At 39.4% G+C, this 17749-nt stretch overlaps 1 protein-coding gene across 6 annotated transcripts in view; it reads right to left on the bottom strand.

Annotated features, from left to right (window-relative positions):
• Positions 1-987: 987 nt before the first annotated feature.
• LOC122574683 (unconventional myosin-XVIIIa) overlaps positions 988-17749 on the bottom strand; it is a 65291-nt gene continuing 48529 nt past the window's right edge. For 3 of the 6 annotated variants that reach the window (XM_043742560.1, XM_043742561.1, XM_043742562.1), the window contains 11 exons: positions 10896-11024; positions 9721-9864; positions 9384-9473; positions 5366-5725; positions 4961-5115; positions 3862-3985; positions 3297-3751; positions 2852-3164; positions 2508-2771; positions 2079-2416; positions 988-1914 (listed from right to left, as the gene is read on the bottom strand). In XM_043742560.1, the coding sequence (XP_043598495.1) occupies positions 1908-1914; positions 2079-2416; positions 2508-2771; positions 2852-3164; positions 3297-3751; positions 3862-3985; positions 4961-5115; positions 5366-5725; positions 9384-9473; positions 9721-9864; positions 10896-11024 (2379 nt within the window). In that variant the 3' untranslated portion in view covers positions 988-1907. Of the gene's footprint in view, positions 1915-2078; positions 2417-2507; positions 2772-2851; positions 3165-3296; positions 3752-3861; positions 3986-4960; positions 5116-5365; positions 5726-7002; positions 9349-9383; positions 9474-9720; positions 9865-10895; positions 11025-12821; positions 15910-17749 lie in introns of those variants that run through there. The other 3 variants (XM_043742564.1, XM_043742563.1, XM_043742565.1) reach the window with 3 other exon arrangements.

The following is a 17749-nucleotide window of genomic DNA, read 5'->3' as shown; positions in this document are numbered from 1 at the left end:
CGTATCCTCTAAAATAGCGACTTTGTATCAATCAGGTGGCACGATTTCGGCGTTTCTTGGAAATGACGTTGTGCCTCGGAATTTTCGAAAGCTATTTTGCGATCTTTTTTTTTATATCACTTTTCTTTAAATTTCCATTTCCCCTTATCCATTTCCTGATTTCAGTTTTATGTTTTTTCTCCCTTACCCTTCACTGATCGACAGTATCAGTAGAGTATATCGGAGGAGAAATGTGCGCATAGTTCGATCGTTGGCTGCTAGAGACCTCCACTCTCAGCACGCATTTTTTGGCAGACTTTTTTAACATTGCATCGGCGATTTCCCAACTCATTTCTGGTAAAATGTAGTTCAACTTCGATTATCATCACAGAGGGCGCGAAAAAAAGCTGCAATACTTGCAATACTTGATGCAATACTTTTTATCTAAATTATAACACTTCATAGCCACAATATCTGATTATTTTGACAAATACAGTACACTATAACTACACCACTTCTTGTGTAACTTTTAAAATTACAAAATGAATTAATACATAAGATTATATGTAACATTTAATTTAATTAATTTAACATATAATTCGTTCTAACATTAACTTTCAAATTCCGTGTAAATGTTTTATAAATCGTATAATGAAATTTGAATATTCTTGCGAATTTTTAAAAAATTGTATTTAAGAAATTTCAAAATAAAAATTTATTTGTGAGGATAACGCTCGCGATACCCACCATCAGTCACAGTAATCGCGATTTCGTTCTCAAAGTTCTTATGAAAACGTTTTTTTTTTCTTTTTTTACGGCTTTTGGTAATAAAAATTTCAGTATAATGCTCAAAACCTTTCTAATTAAGATGAGTCCACACATAATATTATTATAACATTTTATTACAGTAATTTGGCTCCTTTTCTTGCTATCCTTTCTTTTGTCCACCATTATATTTCAATAAGCTAAGAGGATTTGGAAGACAAGGAGAAGTAAAAACGCACGAACTAATTAAATAAGATATCTGCATTTTACAAAGCAATAAGTTACATATGAATCCTTATATAAGAAACCAAAAAACTGAGTCGCGGCGCGCAGCTCGCGCTTTATAATACAAACTGTATAGCCAACGTTATCGGCTAGGTATAGCGAAGTGTTAAAAAAGCGTAAAATGCTTTCTGAAGAAGTAAGGCTTTGATATTTCGTTTTCCATGGTACGTTGCACGTTTGAACTTTGGGCCGTTGGAAAGGCATTGATAATTGTGCACATGGACGTGTTTTTACATCTCGACATCACTGCATCGAGAAGCTCGATTTTTCCCCTTGGAAGACTGGAACAACAATGTACTCCGTCGACAAAATCTACTGTCGGATAATATAGCACCAAAGACACGTAGTAAGAAGCAGAATACAAATAGCCACGACATCAACACGTTTTTTGGGATTTGAAATTAGCACCACCTACGAGCTTGTCATTTTTTCGATTATGTTGAAAAAAGAGTCACGAGTGAAATTATGCTAACTGTAATCGTACAAATCGATGGACTTCACTCGTTACTCTTCAGTTTTTGTTTAAAAATTTTACTCTAGCGTGAGATAAGGTCCTTATATATATAATTAGTGATTTGATTGATATCCTTCAATTTTGATTCGCTGTCGCTAATGTTGAATGTGACCGACAGTGGTGACGACGTTAATAGTAAGAAACTAAGTCTAGCGATTTTGAACTAGTATGTTTTCTTTTATCTTCTGTTATCATTCTTGTTGATTTCCTGTCTTTGTTGTTCTCCTTTCAGCCTTGTGAATTAACAATTATCCATCGATGACTCAACGGGCGGCGATTCGTCAGTAATTCTTTCAGCTATACGTTGGTCAATAGGTTCCTTATCTTTGCTTCCGTCGGATTCGAGATCCGACAACTGTTCGCATCAATCACTAGAAGAGAAAGGCATTTATAAATATGATTTTTGTATATTTTTATACATATATTGTATAAATGTAGCATTTATACATAAGTATTTATAATGCACTAATCATGTGTTACAGTAAAATACTACATGGCTTAATTACTAATTATAAGTTAAACAATTAATAAATACCTATCGCTGTTTTCGGTTGTCCCTTCCTCGCTGCAATCTAAATCAAGTTCACCCTGTATAGCGCTCTGTAGATCATCAATCCGTTGAAGCGCCAACCTGAGATCGTCTCTAGCGACTTTGGTCTCTGCTTCAGCAGCCTCAAGAGATTTTTCCAATTCGCGACGAGCACGCGTGGACTCTTGTTCACGCGCTAGTGCCGAACTGGCCTCTTCTCTTGTTTCGCGCAATGATCTTTGCAATCTTCTCGAGGCATCTTGAGCACTCTGTTCCTTCGTTCGAAGTAACGCAGTCTCAGTTTGTAGTTTCTCTACGTTTTCTTTCAATCTAGCTATTTGAGTCTATAACGAAAGACAATTCAGAATGTCATGAGTAATTCTTAAAACGTTAAAATGTCAAACCCTTGATTTAAACAGATGGAAAGTAACTTACTTCCAAGCGCGCTCTTGTCGTTTGTTCCAATTCGAGCTTACTTTCGAGTTCCTTAGCACGAAACTCGAGTCGTCGAGTAGCAAGACTGTTCGCAGTCGGATCGCCAAGCTGTTCAACGGATTCGAGCCGTTGCGTCAGCTCTGAAAGTTGATCCTTCAACGCAGATTTCTCTGCCTCTAGAGCAGCAATCTGCACTTGCGCTTCCTGCAACTGGCCCTGTTCCGCCGACACTTGCTGCACAGCCGCCCGATACTTCTTCAAAACCTTTGGAATTAATTGTTAATTGTTAATTATTTATTACATATCGCTATAGATAATATTTGTCAATTAAATACGAAACACACTTCTGCCAACTCTTCTTCATTTTCTTCCAATTGCGACAGTAGCTCAGTTCGTTCGCGACTAGCTACATTAGCACGATCTTCTGCTTCGGAACGTTGTCGCAGTGCTTCCTCCAACGAAGCCTGCGTCTCATTCAGTTCTTGCTCCAGTGCCTGTTTCGCTTTAACTGCAACTGCTCTAGCGCATTCAGCATCTTCCAACTGGTTCTTCAGCTGTCGTAAAGCTGCTTTACCCGTCGAATCACCTTTCGATCTCTCCAGCATCGTTTGAGCGTCTCTTAGCAATGCTTTGGTTCTCTTCAAATCTCTTTTTAGCCTATAAAATATATAATATAAGGTATAAAATATAAAATTAAAGAGTTCACGAATTGACACGTCAAATATTCTTCGAAGAATCTACTATCTCCCCATATACGACTATAAAATCAAGCTTTAACGTATAATATACCTATGCATGGTTTCAGCTTCTGCCGCACGTTCAGCACGATCCTGTTCTTCGATAGCTACCAAACGACGTTCCAATTCATGCTTCTCTCGAAGCAATATCGTCCTCTCTTCGTGCTCGTTCTCCAACTGCGACTCTAGAGCTTTCACCTTTTTCAGAGCGTTACCACGGACGTCTTCTAACTCCTCGTCCCTCTGTTGCATCTCTTTGCGTATTTCCTTGCGTTGTTGCTCGATGCTCATCTCGAGCCTTAACTTTGCCTGCTCGAGCAACTGCACCTGGCCAGCTAAGTCGTCCAACTCTTCTTCCTGATCCTTTACTCTTTTCTCCAGCTCATGCTTCGCTTTCTTCAGCTGAGCTACTTCCTCCTCCGTTTTGCCACCAAATGTTAATTCCTCTAGCTCTTGGCCCAATGTCCGCAATCTTTCTTCCTTCAATTCGATTTCCAATCTTGCGTCCTACGTTAAAAAGTAAGCCATGAGAGTATAGTTGCGAATAAGAAACAAACAGTGAAACTAAAAAAGCATTAAATTCGATAAATAGAAATATTTTAGATTAATATACTTACACTAAGGTTCTGTTCTATGGTAAACTTCTCCGCGATCGCGATTTCTTTTTCTCTAGCTAATCTTTCACGTTGCGCTTTCTCTTGCCGTAGATCGTTCATTAAATTCTGAGTTTCTGAATCAAATCTAAACAATTCAGAAAAAATATTTATAGAATATATCGTCAGAAATTTTATAGAAGAACGAAGGTACAAAGGTATTGAATATTGAAAGAAAGACCGAGAAAATAGAAGAGAAAAAATGCAATTTAAATTTTAATGTACATATAGTATTGTAATAATTGATTCATAGAACATGTCTGAATGGCACATCTTTTTTCCATAGTAGCGACAAAATTCTAGTTTCCGGGCAATCACAAGACCTATATTTGGAGCAGTCAATCACGGTTTATGCACCCAACCAACCTCCAACCAGTGGCTGATGTTGGCCGCGCAAAATTACCGAGCTGGCCAATTGCCAGAAACACTTGTTGCCGCGAACGGAATCAGAATAGAGCATCCCTCGATAGCGTAGAAATTCGGCAAATTTAACGAGTAGCCAAGAATCGTGCCGCCGGTAAAAACTTTTTCTTGTGAATGGATATTCCAATCGTTCTTTCAGGAATTTTCAGCCAAAATTGTACAAGTGAACAATCTATGTTATCGTATTTTGTCAGTACAATCAAGACGATGATTTCTTGAAGTATGAAAGATATTATTTATTTTATTTTATTCTATTCGCGCTTTCCAAAGGAAATTGCGTAAAATGTGCTGTTATGAATTTAACTAACTTTTATATCAAATTACAAACCGTAACGATTTTAACTATTTTGATGAAATTTTAATGGACATAATTGATTTGTGTTAGAAATAATTCCATATTAACTTAATAATCGACTTTAATTTAGAGAAAGATCATTTTCAATCCAGTACCTTCAAAAATCTTCTCTTAAATCTAGTATAACAGAATTAGAACATCCTCCGAATCTACGCTACTAGTACAGTATCGTTTACGCAAAAGTTTCCAAAAATACTTTCTACATAGCCAAGATGAAACAAATGCGAAACGCTATTGAAATAGCGAATAAAAAAAGACGACGTGAAAGTTTGAAGTAGCACGTACTTGCGCTGTTTCTTTTCCAAAAGATTATTCCTAGCTGTCTGTTCTTCCAACAGTAGTCTCAAGTCGTGCATCTCGCCATTCAGTTTTTGCACGCGTCGTTTCCATTGTCCAACAACCTGGCGTTGTTCCTCGACCTCTTCGTAAGCATCAGCTAACTGGAACACAAAAATATGTTACGTTTAACGTCATTCCACGTGGTTGCTTTCCTCGTTTTAATTTTTATCATAATAATTTAGTATTCAAACACGATAATTTAGCATACAAGTAGGTACAAGCTGGAAAAAGAAGAAAATATTTATTCGTTTTCGAGCCTGTCCAGTTTATTACAATTATTTATATTTATTTTATCCTTTCTTCGTATGATTTTATTATCTTATTTTATTATTTATTGCTCGTGTAAATTACCTTCTTCTCCAATTGCTTCTTAAGTCCAACCAGTTGCTCGAGATCATCCTCATGTTGCTGGGCCATTTTTCTCTTCGTGAACTCGAGTTCCCTTACAGCATGTTCGTATCTCTGCTTGTAAACGCCACCGTCTTCACCATCTTCAGCGTCGGACACGACACCGTTTAAGTCTGCGGCCCTCGCATACAAAAGTTCCATCTCCAGACGTTCAGTCGTTTGCTGCAGATTCTTGTTCGCCTCGGTCACATCCTGCAGCTCTCTTTCGAGTCGTAGACGTTCCGAAGTCTCAGCGTCGATCCTTTCGGCCGCCAACGTCGATGTTGAGTGCTCTTCCGCAAAGTCGGCAGTCATTTCGCTCAGCTGCAATAAGAATCAAGATAAGAAATTATTTATGTCTCATTTACAAACGCTTCTAGAGCTTACGGATATTCTTAATCTCTCCACCAACATGTAGTATTACGTAGTACAGATAATATCATGAACATTAATTGGATTAATTTACATACACTGTCGACGATTCATTTATTATTTATTATCGCCTATTAAAAAAAGGAAAATACACATCTCGATCCTAACAATTCTAACGAGAACATTTACTTGGTACTATTTAAATGAGATGATCTTTCACTGATCCATTTGTTCGTCAAAATCAAAGCACAAACAATATACCGCTGATTCAGAGTCTTTCATTTATCAAACGACACGGTTCCTAGTGGCGCACATCAGAATTTACAACTTCATCCTATGCTCTAAAACTAACGTGACATTTAGAGGCGTATTTTCCGTGCTGCCTATTAAATATAGTATCAAAAGCTAATGTTACCCGAAAACACAAGCGAACGTAATAGCGTGCCGATGGCTGGTTCAACACAGATCAGTATAGTGTTATTTCTCTAAAAGCGATTGAATGGCGTTTCTTTTATGCCGGATGCTCTGCTGACTTCGTGTCTGTTCAATTGGAAGGAAACGAGAGTTCGAACGTGTGTCCAGATGTTTATAAAGAACGTACCAGGAAGAGTGTTTAGAAAAGCTGGCACTCTTGATCGGTTACGCGTGAGTTGTGAAGGAGAACAACTTAGAAAATTGATCTGCCTAATCTGACTTTGAAGTCTCCGTTGTTTTTTTTTTTTTACTTATTCTACTTTCTGCGTTATTTACGTGATACATACGAGGTTTAGAAAAAGCAGCAATGAAAAAAATACTATAGTATATATATCAAATTAATTGTACACAGTATAATATGTATTACACGAGTATAGCTCGTGATAGACAATGATCCAACTATCACAGAGCAAGAATTACATCCAAAATGAATTGTTCGTTCAAGTTTTGTTCCAATTCATAGAATTGAAAATCGTTAGGTCCAAGCTATGTATAATATTTCAAATCGTAAATCAGAAGGTTCATATCATCGTGGGTTTTTCTCGCGATAGGATCTAACAGCAGATGGAAAAGAGGACCAAAGTTAGAGAAAATAACAGGACCTAACCGTGATCCATAAAACAAATTGTGAAGTTTGGTCGGAAAGACGAAGACGGAATTAATTTACGCTCGCAATGAATAATAAGGCTAGAATTGCAGAGCAAAGCAACGAAACGAAACGAACTTTCCAAATCCATATAAAACAGGCAATATACCTCTTGACCGGCACCGTCGGAGATCGTTCTGTCTTCCGAGGCGCGGGAAAGGGAACGCCTGGAGCTTTTCCCGACGCTATTCGACCTGCTGTAATACTGATAACCACGTATCATGATGTTTGTGGCGCTCTGGCTTCTACCCATTCCGCGTCTCTCGTAACCTCGACTCATTGATGGTAGATTTAAATCGTTGTCCGTGTCATCTCTGTGACCCAGACTTCGCCACTCGTCCATTATATGATCGGTTCTTTTCAAAAACTGCGAGATCTTGGATGACAAATACGAAGAAGCTGTCGAAGGTTCCATGTGAGAAGCTGTTGGCCTAAAAGACTGCCTGATCTTTTGCTTGTCGCAGCCTAACACGAAATTTAAACTAGCGTCGAATACTACAGGAGCCTGTTCCTTTACAGACACGTCTTCTAAATCCAAACAAGACCTGTTTTCTATAGGAAACATCCTTCTTGGTGGAGTAGAAAAGGTTGGTGAATCGAGGCCTGTTCGAGGCCTCGAGGACACCACAGACATTGACCTCGAGCGACAAGACAGACTAGATGAAAGGCTACATGGCGATGGACTTCTTGTCATGGCTAATGCGTGCAATCTGTTGGCTGGTCTTCTAAAAGGTGGCAACGGTGGTCTCTTCGCAAATATCATCGGTTCTATAGGTCTTGCTGAATTCTCGGTAATCGTATCATCCGAATCGCTGACTCTGCTGGTCATCATTTTACCGGTCAATGGCTCTTCGAAGGTCTGCGAGCTGTTCGAAACGGGCGATATCGCGCCAGAGTATGTGGTCGGCAGTGACGGCATCCTGCTGGTGTTATCCTGAATCAACTCAATTTTGATCTCGTGTCGACAGCATAATTTTCCAAGACACTTGTGCAACACTATAATTCGTTATAGTAAGAAGGAAGATATTTCTTGCCATATGGGATCATCATCCTTAATCTCGGAGAACGTTTTCTATTCTTCGCGCAGTTTCATAAGATCGATAATCAGACTGTCAGAGAATTTTGTTTACGATACTTTGATCGATATCGACCGCCTTGTCCAGCGGAATAACCGGTCGCGCGGGATCTTCAGCAGCGAGAGCAACAGACAATCGCGCGAGATACGGCCCAGCAGCGATCGAATTGCATGGTTGCTATAGTAAGGTTCGTTAGCGGATCGGGGTCTTCTGCTTCGATTTGATCGGATCGGCTGGCACGAGCATTTAATTGCGTAACGAGTCGAACAACGTCGACGCCCGTATCGAGAAGGAGTCGCGGTGCAACTGCCTACTCTTCCTGGGTCAGCCGATACACGGGCCGGTGGCGGTGGTCTGTTGGTGGAGACGGTCACCTCCGAGTTATTCTAAGGGAGATGGGGTGCGAGCGAGATGGAAAAGCGGACGAGGAGCAGCGCGGTAGGTAGCACGGGCCATGATTTTGGATCGCAGCCAAATCTGTCGGCAGGTCTTCGCGAGAAAAGTCGACGGAGGACCGCTACGAGAGGCAAGAGAAACAGAGCAAAAAGAGGCGAGCTGAGAGGCGGACAGGAAGTAGAAAATCGTTCGATAGATCGGTTGAAATAGTCCAGTGGCGGCGAATTGAAAGGTCGAACGAGCGAAACGAAACCGGTTAGAAATCTCGGAACAATACCGGCAACAACCATCACAGGTGACTGGTGGCGTGGAGTACACAGCAATGCCAAGGTCGTGAGGGGAATTTTCATACGACACCAGGCCAGTAGGCAGGAAATGTCGGTCACTGGAACTTTTATTTGAGCGCAAAGCAACGCGCGGCGGAGGTCGGTACTTCGCGCGATGCTCCGCTGATCAGATTCATAACGCGATAAACGAGCGCCGAGAGCGGCACGCTTCGTCTCACGCAGTTAACCCAATTGCACGATACAAGTGCTCGGACAAACGACGCTACTTAATAAACTTTCCTCGTACTTCTGAATATGTGAATTCTAGTCGAGTGTCGATTTGCTACGGTACACTTGATGAAGTTGCATTAGTACGATCAAGTAGGTAAATGATCTAAGTGACTCTTCTTAAGTTGCAGAAAGGATAATTGTTTGAGCAGATCTTCCATTCTACCGCTTTGTCAGTTGTAGTAAGTGATATATCATTTTCGTGTCTCATTAAAAAAAGATTTTCTCGTATAAAATACAGGTAGATACGAGAGATACGAGTTACAGGCCTTTGTCGTTAGTGTTCAAATTCTTAATCTTCCTCTGATGTTCAACGTTGAATACGTTGAATACCATATTAAGAATTTTAATCAAAAAACATTCTTTCATGAATTAGAAGTTCGTAAAAAAAATTGTTTCTAATAAAAAAAAAAAAAGAAAATTAAGAGATGACGAAATAAAAAGTATACAATCTTTTGTCATACCTTAGCCTCCAATCTATCATTATCGTGTTTCAAATGATTCCGCTCCTGCTCCAATCTCTCGACCTTTGCTCTCAAAGTCTCCAGCTCCTCCTGTTCAAAGAGACACAATCACATACTCGTTAATTTCATCGGTCCAATATCAACAAGAGCGTCTTTTTATAAACAGTGATCTTAAAAACTGAAACGATTTGTAGTCTTTATTTAAATAAAAAAAAGAAAAATGTACTTTCATTTCGTATTATGAAAACTATAGAGTATTATGGATCGTTCAACGTCTCTCTTGCACATGTAACGATGGAAAATGATCAGTACGTAAAAATAGAAGGCATATCCTCACCGTCTTCGCCTTCAATTGATCCTCTGTTCTATGAACGTTCAATAAAGGTGCAACTTTCACGTATAACCTCCACCAGGGCCATTCTCTTACGGACATCCACTTCCTAACGTTCCTCTGTATGCATCTAACCGCAAGATCTTGCAGCTGAAAGGATGTAATACGCAAACATCGTAATGATTTTCTTAGCTGTTAGATGGTATGTTAGTTTTCGCAATGTTGGGTAATATTTAACGCAATTACTTCGTTATTAACCGCGAGTAAATTTTTTTAAAACGATTAACACTTTACCGACCGCCAGCGATACAACGGCTCTGTTTCGGTTTAGACTCTCCAGTACCATTCTTTTCGTTCATCGCGAACGGTAAGTTTTTCAAATTGGTATAAAACTGTGGCAGCTTACAAAGCAACGCAACTGACGCAACCGAGCAAGGTAATTTAGCACCAAATAACAAATTACTGCTCAAATAATGAGGAAGATCGTCGGCAAGAAAAAGCCGATTAATAGGCTACGATCGGTAAGCGTAGGCGAAAAAAACCGATTAATCGACTATCAGTCAGTAAAGTGTTAATATTCGTAATCATGAAGAATCGATGATTAATTTCATCAATTAATTAAGTCAATCGCGATCTTTCAGGTTTAATTTTCTTTAATCGCACGCATTAATAGACCAATCTGATTTGAATGTTCAACATTGAATTTTCATGGTGAAACTTGATGGGGAACTTTGATAAGGCGAGTTAATTTGAAATTTCTAATTAATAAACGAAAGAACAATAAGTGCGATATTGTGTGCAGATTAGATAATGCGGACGTTCTATTAAATACGCGTCTGAATTATTGCTGAGAATGTGGAACTTGCGATCATTATCCCATGAAAGTTCCATATATCTTTTTACAGTTTCCTTTTCGTTTCGTTTTATAAAGCAAGTAAAACATGCGTAATATAAATAAAATCCTATCGAAACTGACTGATGCTGTCTAACCGAACAAGTAAACAAAACTCTTCACATTGAAAGAAACCAATCAGTTAAACAAGGGGGAAAAAGTCGATTCGTTAAGGCATTACGGAAATACATAAAGAAGCCACTTTGAAATTTCTTGGGACGAGTGAAAACTACTGTACGGTCTGACAAGTGAAGGTGCACTTTTACAAACTCAAGATGTCATGACATACTTTCAAAGTGTTGAGTTTACGACGTGCCAGATAACCCCTGCATCTTGCTTGAAGAAGAATAATGTGTCCAGTTAGCTTCTCGTCTCTCTGAGCCTCCAGTCGCTCCAGAGTACCTGATCTGAAAAATATCTATCAAAAGGAAACCGAGTGATTAACACGTATTCAATATTTTTCAATGCAGTACAATTTGTAATTAGAATCCCCTCGCAATTACACATAATTCTACCGATATATTTTTAAAAAATCATTTCTTTCTTCACATTTCTATCTTCTCCTTTACTTCTTCTTCTTCTTTTTTATTTTTGTGAATTAGGTAAATTTTGAACAGTAAAAAGTCACGCTATGCAAACAACAAACATGAATATTTGATCTATGCAAATATTAAGGTTCACGATAATAAATGAACAATTTGATCGGAGGTAAAAATTAGCAGAATGTACGAGTGAAATACCACGTTTCATTGGAATTCATTAAAATTGCGCTGATGCAGTTGGTATGTACTTATGTACTAGAAGTCACGAGAAAAAGAATAGAATAGAAAAAGGAACGAGGATATCCCTGACACGATTTTCACGATTACATACCGCGTGAAGTACATTATGGTAAAATGTACTCTCTCTCAGACGTAATTAAACAATAAAATGCCATGTTGATATATGGAAAAATCTGTTGCTCTGAGCCTAGTCTCTACTTTCTTAGTAATTGTTCAATTACTTTATTTATTCGGATATCTCTTGGTACACTCTTTCGTCCGCAAATTTTCCATTGTTGTAATATTCAGAATTTACGAAAGAGAGCAAAATAAAAGTTAATATAATTTACTATCTCTTTCCTTTAATTTTCTTCTCCTTCTTAATTTTCCAAGCACCAATATTTCATTGCTTTTTTTAATTGCTACATCTCAAAAGGTTTTATAAATTATAGTAACGAAACGTAATGGTAAAAAGTAAAAATTCGAGCAAATAGGAATTTGTCCCTAAGAGTTTGCTAGAACGTTTTTCAGCGTCAAGAATACGACAAACTTCTCTGGTCTCGTTCTACTGTAGCGGCTGTAGTCAGTGCTTGAAGCAAGCGTAATTGTACCCATTTAGACTCTTACAATCAACGTTTATTATCTCAAATATTATCTTGCTGACTGTTTGTAAACATTCTCACAGCGCTTAACATAAATCATTTTCAAGCCGTTCTCCTTGTAGGAGAGCAGTTCGGCTTGAAAGTTGCAAGTGCACTTTCTATCAGGAAAGTTGATCGATTGGTAGCGACAAAAATACGATTTAATTGTATCACGAGATTAGAAGAAATGATGGATTGCTCGAGTTTTTCCGCGGTATTTGATTAATGAATTGACCTCCTAGCTGTCACATATATATTGCGGAACGTTATTAATTAATATTTAATGCATTAGTAATGATCGATATTTCGTAAAAACATTTTTAATGTTATCAATCATACAGCATAGACTTTCATAATTTAAACGACTGACAAAATTTTTATTTCTCGCGCTATAACATACCGAATAATTAAAAACAAGAAGAAAAAATAACATATGCAATATCGTATGCTAAAACTAAAAATCCGAGTAAAACCATAAACTTTACGAACGTGTGGGTTTTAGAGTTTATAAATCGTATTAGAGTCTTGTAGAGATGTAAAAATACTGCAGAAAGAGATAAATTTTCTAAATCGATAGGAAATAAGAAATAAATGCAATCTGAATATCATTAGCGGGCAATAAATTTGCAGCTAACTATCCGAAGCTGAAACTAAAGAAAGATTTCAAATTCATTGACGAATAATTAGTGCGTATGCTTTACGTTAATGGAGACTTCTCACTAGACTCGAATTATTATCGATGCTCGATCAAATTAGCGATCGTTCTCACTAGATATCTAATGGGTTTAGAAGGCCAATAATTACGCGACGGACCTGTCGCCCATCGTTGTAGGATCTGCAAGCTTTCCACTGGTCTTTACCGGTGTGCACCGTGACTTTCGTATTCTCCCCCTTACAGCTGTCGATGCTGCTGGCACCGCTCGAAGTCGATACGCTGCTTCGAACGACCATCGTCGGCTTCTTCTCCGGCTCCAACCTGCTCACGATCGACGTACCATCGTACACACCGATTCCGCGAACCTCGTTCTGCTCGAAAAACTGCTCTTTCCCAAAATCTCGAGTTTCACCTTGCACCACGCCATCCTTCCACTCAACCTCGTTCTCGTTGCTCATGTGACCACTGTCTTCCGAACAATTGCCATCAGACGTGTACCCATTATAGTCGTGTATGCTCTTAACATCGACATTCTTCTTCAACGTGGTCATCGGTTCGATGGTCGTCGTGTCTGGCGTGGCTCGAGTCTTGATCCACGGATCTTTCACCTCTTTCGTAGCTTCTGCGTTCTTACAGTTGAAAAAATTCACCAGATGCTCGATCTCCTTGGCTCTTTTGCCCACCGATTGCTTGCTCTTCGCTTCCTGCCTCACCTCGTTGTTCCTCTGGCAAACGGTCTTCGGTGGTTCTGTATTGCAAACTAGAGCAGACGCAAAATCCATCTTCTTCTCATCTTTGATAATCAATCCATTGACCGTTTGCTTCTCCCAGTTCTTCCTCAACTCCTGAATATTCGACGTCTCCTTCTTCTTCTTCGACTCCTCGATGACATCCTGTCGATCGATCTTCTCGTGCTCCTGACTTCTCAGCCCTTTAACCGCGTTCATCGTGTTCCTAGTGTCCTGCAAATTATTCTTCTCGTTACTTCCTACCTTTTTCATCGATTCATCCCTCCTCTCTGAACTCCCTTCGATCCTTATCACCGTAGCAGTGTATTGCTCAGATTGAATAAGCTTTGCACTCGACTCGTTACTTCGTTTAACATCGATCTCCCGTACCTCGTAGACGGAATTGGTTCTACGAGGAGGAGCAGCGTCCACGCAGTCGGTAGACGCGACCATCGTCGCTCGGGCCTGTTCATCGTCATCGACATCGTCGTCCAACTCTGCCATCAGTCGCGCCACGCGTTCTTCCAAATTGCTGGTGTACGTTCGAGCTGGCTTCTGCATCGGCGTGCAGTTGAACGCTTCGCGACAATTTTCGTAGATACGTTCGTCCATCGAGCGATCGAGATCGACGTCGTCGAAATGCACCGGCTGCATTGTCGGCTCCACGGCTCGATCTACCTGCGATAGATCGGCCAGAGATCGACCCACGCGCGTGTTCCGATGCGCCAGAAGAGGGATTTTGCTGGGCCTCGACGAAACTCCGAACATTCTTCTGGTCGGAACATCGTTCTTTGAAATAGCCTGCACGTTCCACAAACTGGTAGACCTGTTGATTGATTTTCTTCTTGGAATTTCCTGCTTCGTCGCTTTCTCCATCATCTGTCTATTCGATTCGGAACTAAAGGAACTGCTCATTCTGAAAGATTCCTCGGAGCCGCTGCGAATATCCACTGAAACGCAGCCTAAACTAACCGAACGATCGAGAGCGACCTTCTTCCTCAGAGCTTCCGGTTTCTTCGGCAATTTCGTTGGAGCATAGGACAAACCCTTTTTCAGAAGCGTTCGATCCTCCAGGATCGTACAGGATGACGAGGAGCTAATAGATCTCGTCACTTGCCTCTTCTCGTTTCTCGCGGTCGTTGATGAACATTTCGTTGCCTCTGTTCGACCGTCTGGTGTCGATCGACGAGACTTGCTTGGACAGGAAGCGCGTGTCTTCGATTCAGCGGAAAAAGTCGTTCGAGCACTGGCATGGTCGTTAGAGACGATCTTGGCAGTTGTTCTAGGAGGTGCTGTGGTTTTTATAACTCGTGGAGGCTTGCTCGTACAAGTCGATCTATTCTGATCGGGCACTGCTTGCTTCCTAGGAACCGATAGGGGTGTTTTCGATACATTTGGACTGCTTTTAGCCTTCACCAATCGCGAACCCGCGTTACCTGGCCATCTGGTTGCGTTCTCTAACATTTTGACGAAGTAGCTGTGTCTTGAAATGAAAAAAAAATTTGTCAATTTCTCTTCGCAGGTATATGAAACTAGTCTAGTCGATTCGGTTATACGTATGTCATTGGTCAAGCCAACTATTTGAGCTTTCTTGTCGATTCAATTGCTTTCAAAGTTTTTTCACCTTATTGGCAGTTCTCTCGTCAGGCTAAATAACGACAGTTTAACAAAAGAAACTCGCCGATTTTCTTCTGGAATGTATGAAAATATACACAACAAAATGGTTGTTTAACGATTTGCACGTGTGTAATTGGTGGAAGTATCTTCAAAGTGTCGTCGAATCTTCAATTCCAGGTCATTGACACCTCTTGTCAAAATGTTATCGAATCTCCGATTGCAACTGATTGACTTTCCATCGAACTTTCAAAGTGTCACTGAACCTGCGATCGCAATTTTCTCGTACACTCGCGGGGCGATTAGTATTCCAGTTAGAATGGACACTTGCTATCCGAATAATCCAAATAATCGCGGCGATGATTCTTTCGCTGATAGGGTGCGCGCGACCTCGATACAAAAATCCAAGCGACTTTTCCGTGGACTCGCTTCAGCAACCGGTGCTCCGTATCCCGTCTTCCTCTTCCGCGCCGATCAACACCGGCATTTTCCTCGAATCAGCAGCCGTCATTGGCAAGCACCGCCGCTCCTGGATACCGTGGCGTACGTTTCCTGCACTCGAACACGTTCAGGAATGGACCTCGGAGAAGCTTCCTCTTGCGTGGAGAACGAGCCGCGACTAAGTACCGTAAAAGCCGCGTAAAAGTGGACGCGCGTTTTATGGTCGCCAAAGAGAGAGGGGAAGAGAGAGAAAGAGGCAGAGGGGAGTGTATCGGGAGTGCGGAGAAAGGGAAACAAAATGGATAGAAAGGGACACAGAGGGGAAGACTGTCTATGTGCCGCTTCTTCTTGCATCTTCGCGACAAAACTCCGCGAAGATTCGTTCGTTTTATACTCGACCGGCGTTCCATCATTTTCATTGAAGACGGTCGTTTCTCTCGCTCGATGTAAAATATTCGACGTTTTCTCAATTCTACACATTTCTAATCACAATTTTTCAATAATATATATGATATATCATTTTTATATGAATATATGTATTATATATCGACTTTTACTGCTAAACAAAACCGAGGTAATTATTGTAAAAGACGATTCGAAATTCATTTGAATATTGGAATGTATTTTACAAATTATTTATGTAACGCATGACTTGGCATGATTATTACTTGGCGCAAAAGTCGCGGAAGAACGAAGATCATTGTATTAAATTTATACACGCGAAATGCTTTTTCGAAGTTTTTGTCCAACGTTACATTTGTACTGGCCTCGATAAATTATACTTTCACGGGGAATATAATATAAAACAGGATTAGATGTTCTAAAATTATAGTAGAATTTAAACGGTTGTGTGGTCATCTATGGCTAATTTAAGACTGCGAAGTGATATTATATAATAAAGTCGCTGGAAATTCGTTATTTCACGTCATGAATCATCGGTGTAGTAGCGGAACTTGTTTATTAGCTTAGAACTGGAAGATGCATCGAGATTGAGGCTAAAGCTTGGCATTTCGAGAAACTTATGCAAACGTTAGAATAATTTGACGACGATTATATAATTCAAGATGATCTCCTACCCGAGAACAAGTAAAATTAAACGACATTATCGAAAGCAATTTATGTGCAACGATAAAAGAGATAATATTTCAAATAAAACTACAATCATTCTACGATTGTTCGTCACTCGACGCGTACAGGAGCAATAAAGAAAATGAACAAACGGGTTTGGCGAGTTAAGTGACAGGAAGAAGCCAAGACAAATAGAAATAGCCACTTTTAGTGGAGTCAAAGTCAAAGAAACGAATAAGATGGATTGGAACATGAAATTTTATCACCTTCGCCCTTATCCTTATAACCTTGCACTCGCATATTTGCCATCTTCTCAGGCACCTAAATTCTTCGATGAGGAAAATATTTAGAAAAAGGAATATTCGTAAATATCGGATATTTTTATGGGAGATTTTCTATTGCCCTATAAAATCAGAGTAATTTACTGCTTCATTTAACTGGATACGTCTAACTTTCTTCTTACAAATTAGGGCTGTAATATTTAAGAAGATAAAGGAATATAATGCTAAATAAAGCGTTATTCGCTATTAATTAAATGTCGGTGCTTTAAATTAGCTATTGTTTAATATCGTGGAGAATTTGAACAGACATTGTCGACTGCTTATCTTTGAAAACTTTTCTTAATTGATCTGAATGTACTAGTAATTAAAGAATAACAAAAAATTTCCCTCGCATCAAATTAATTCCACTTGGCAAACTCATTGTTAGTTAAAGAGAAATTAAGTGGAAATCAAATGAAAGCGATACAATATCGGTGAATGTTGAATAAATTAAAAGCATGGCATAGGTATCTACGTAATTTATGAAGGAATAGTGCGAAATAAGAAACAAACATAATTATTATATATACGAAAACACGGAATGAATAAATCTTCCAACTTAAATTGGTCAACCTTTCTTTGAAAAACCTTCCTTTGAATAAATGAACAGAGATGAAAAATATTCAGCCAGTTACATAGTTAAACTTTACCATAGTTCAATTCTTATATCACAAGACATAACTAAACCAGAAGAGTAAATTTCCTCAAGTCAACTTATCGTATGAAAGAAATTATAAAAGAAGAAAAAATTGTCGTAATTATTGAATGTAAAAATGTAAGAGCATCGAGCAATACAGAGCGGTAGAACTCATAAACCTCGTTTCATTCGTTAGATAAGAACGGCTAATATCATTCCAAGCCTTTATACTGCCTCATTGAAAGCCGTATAAAAGTTTCATAACATCTCGAACGACG

The sequence above is a fragment of the Bombus pyrosoma genome, linkage group LG14 (assembly GCF_014825855.1).
Source record: "Bombus pyrosoma isolate SC7728 linkage group LG14, ASM1482585v1, whole genome shotgun sequence".
Classification (NCBI taxonomy): Eukaryota; Metazoa; Arthropoda; class Insecta; order Hymenoptera; family Apidae; genus Bombus; species Bombus pyrosoma.
The sequence above is the reverse complement of the archived record's forward strand: the minus strand, read 5'-3'. Positions and strand labels throughout refer to the sequence as shown.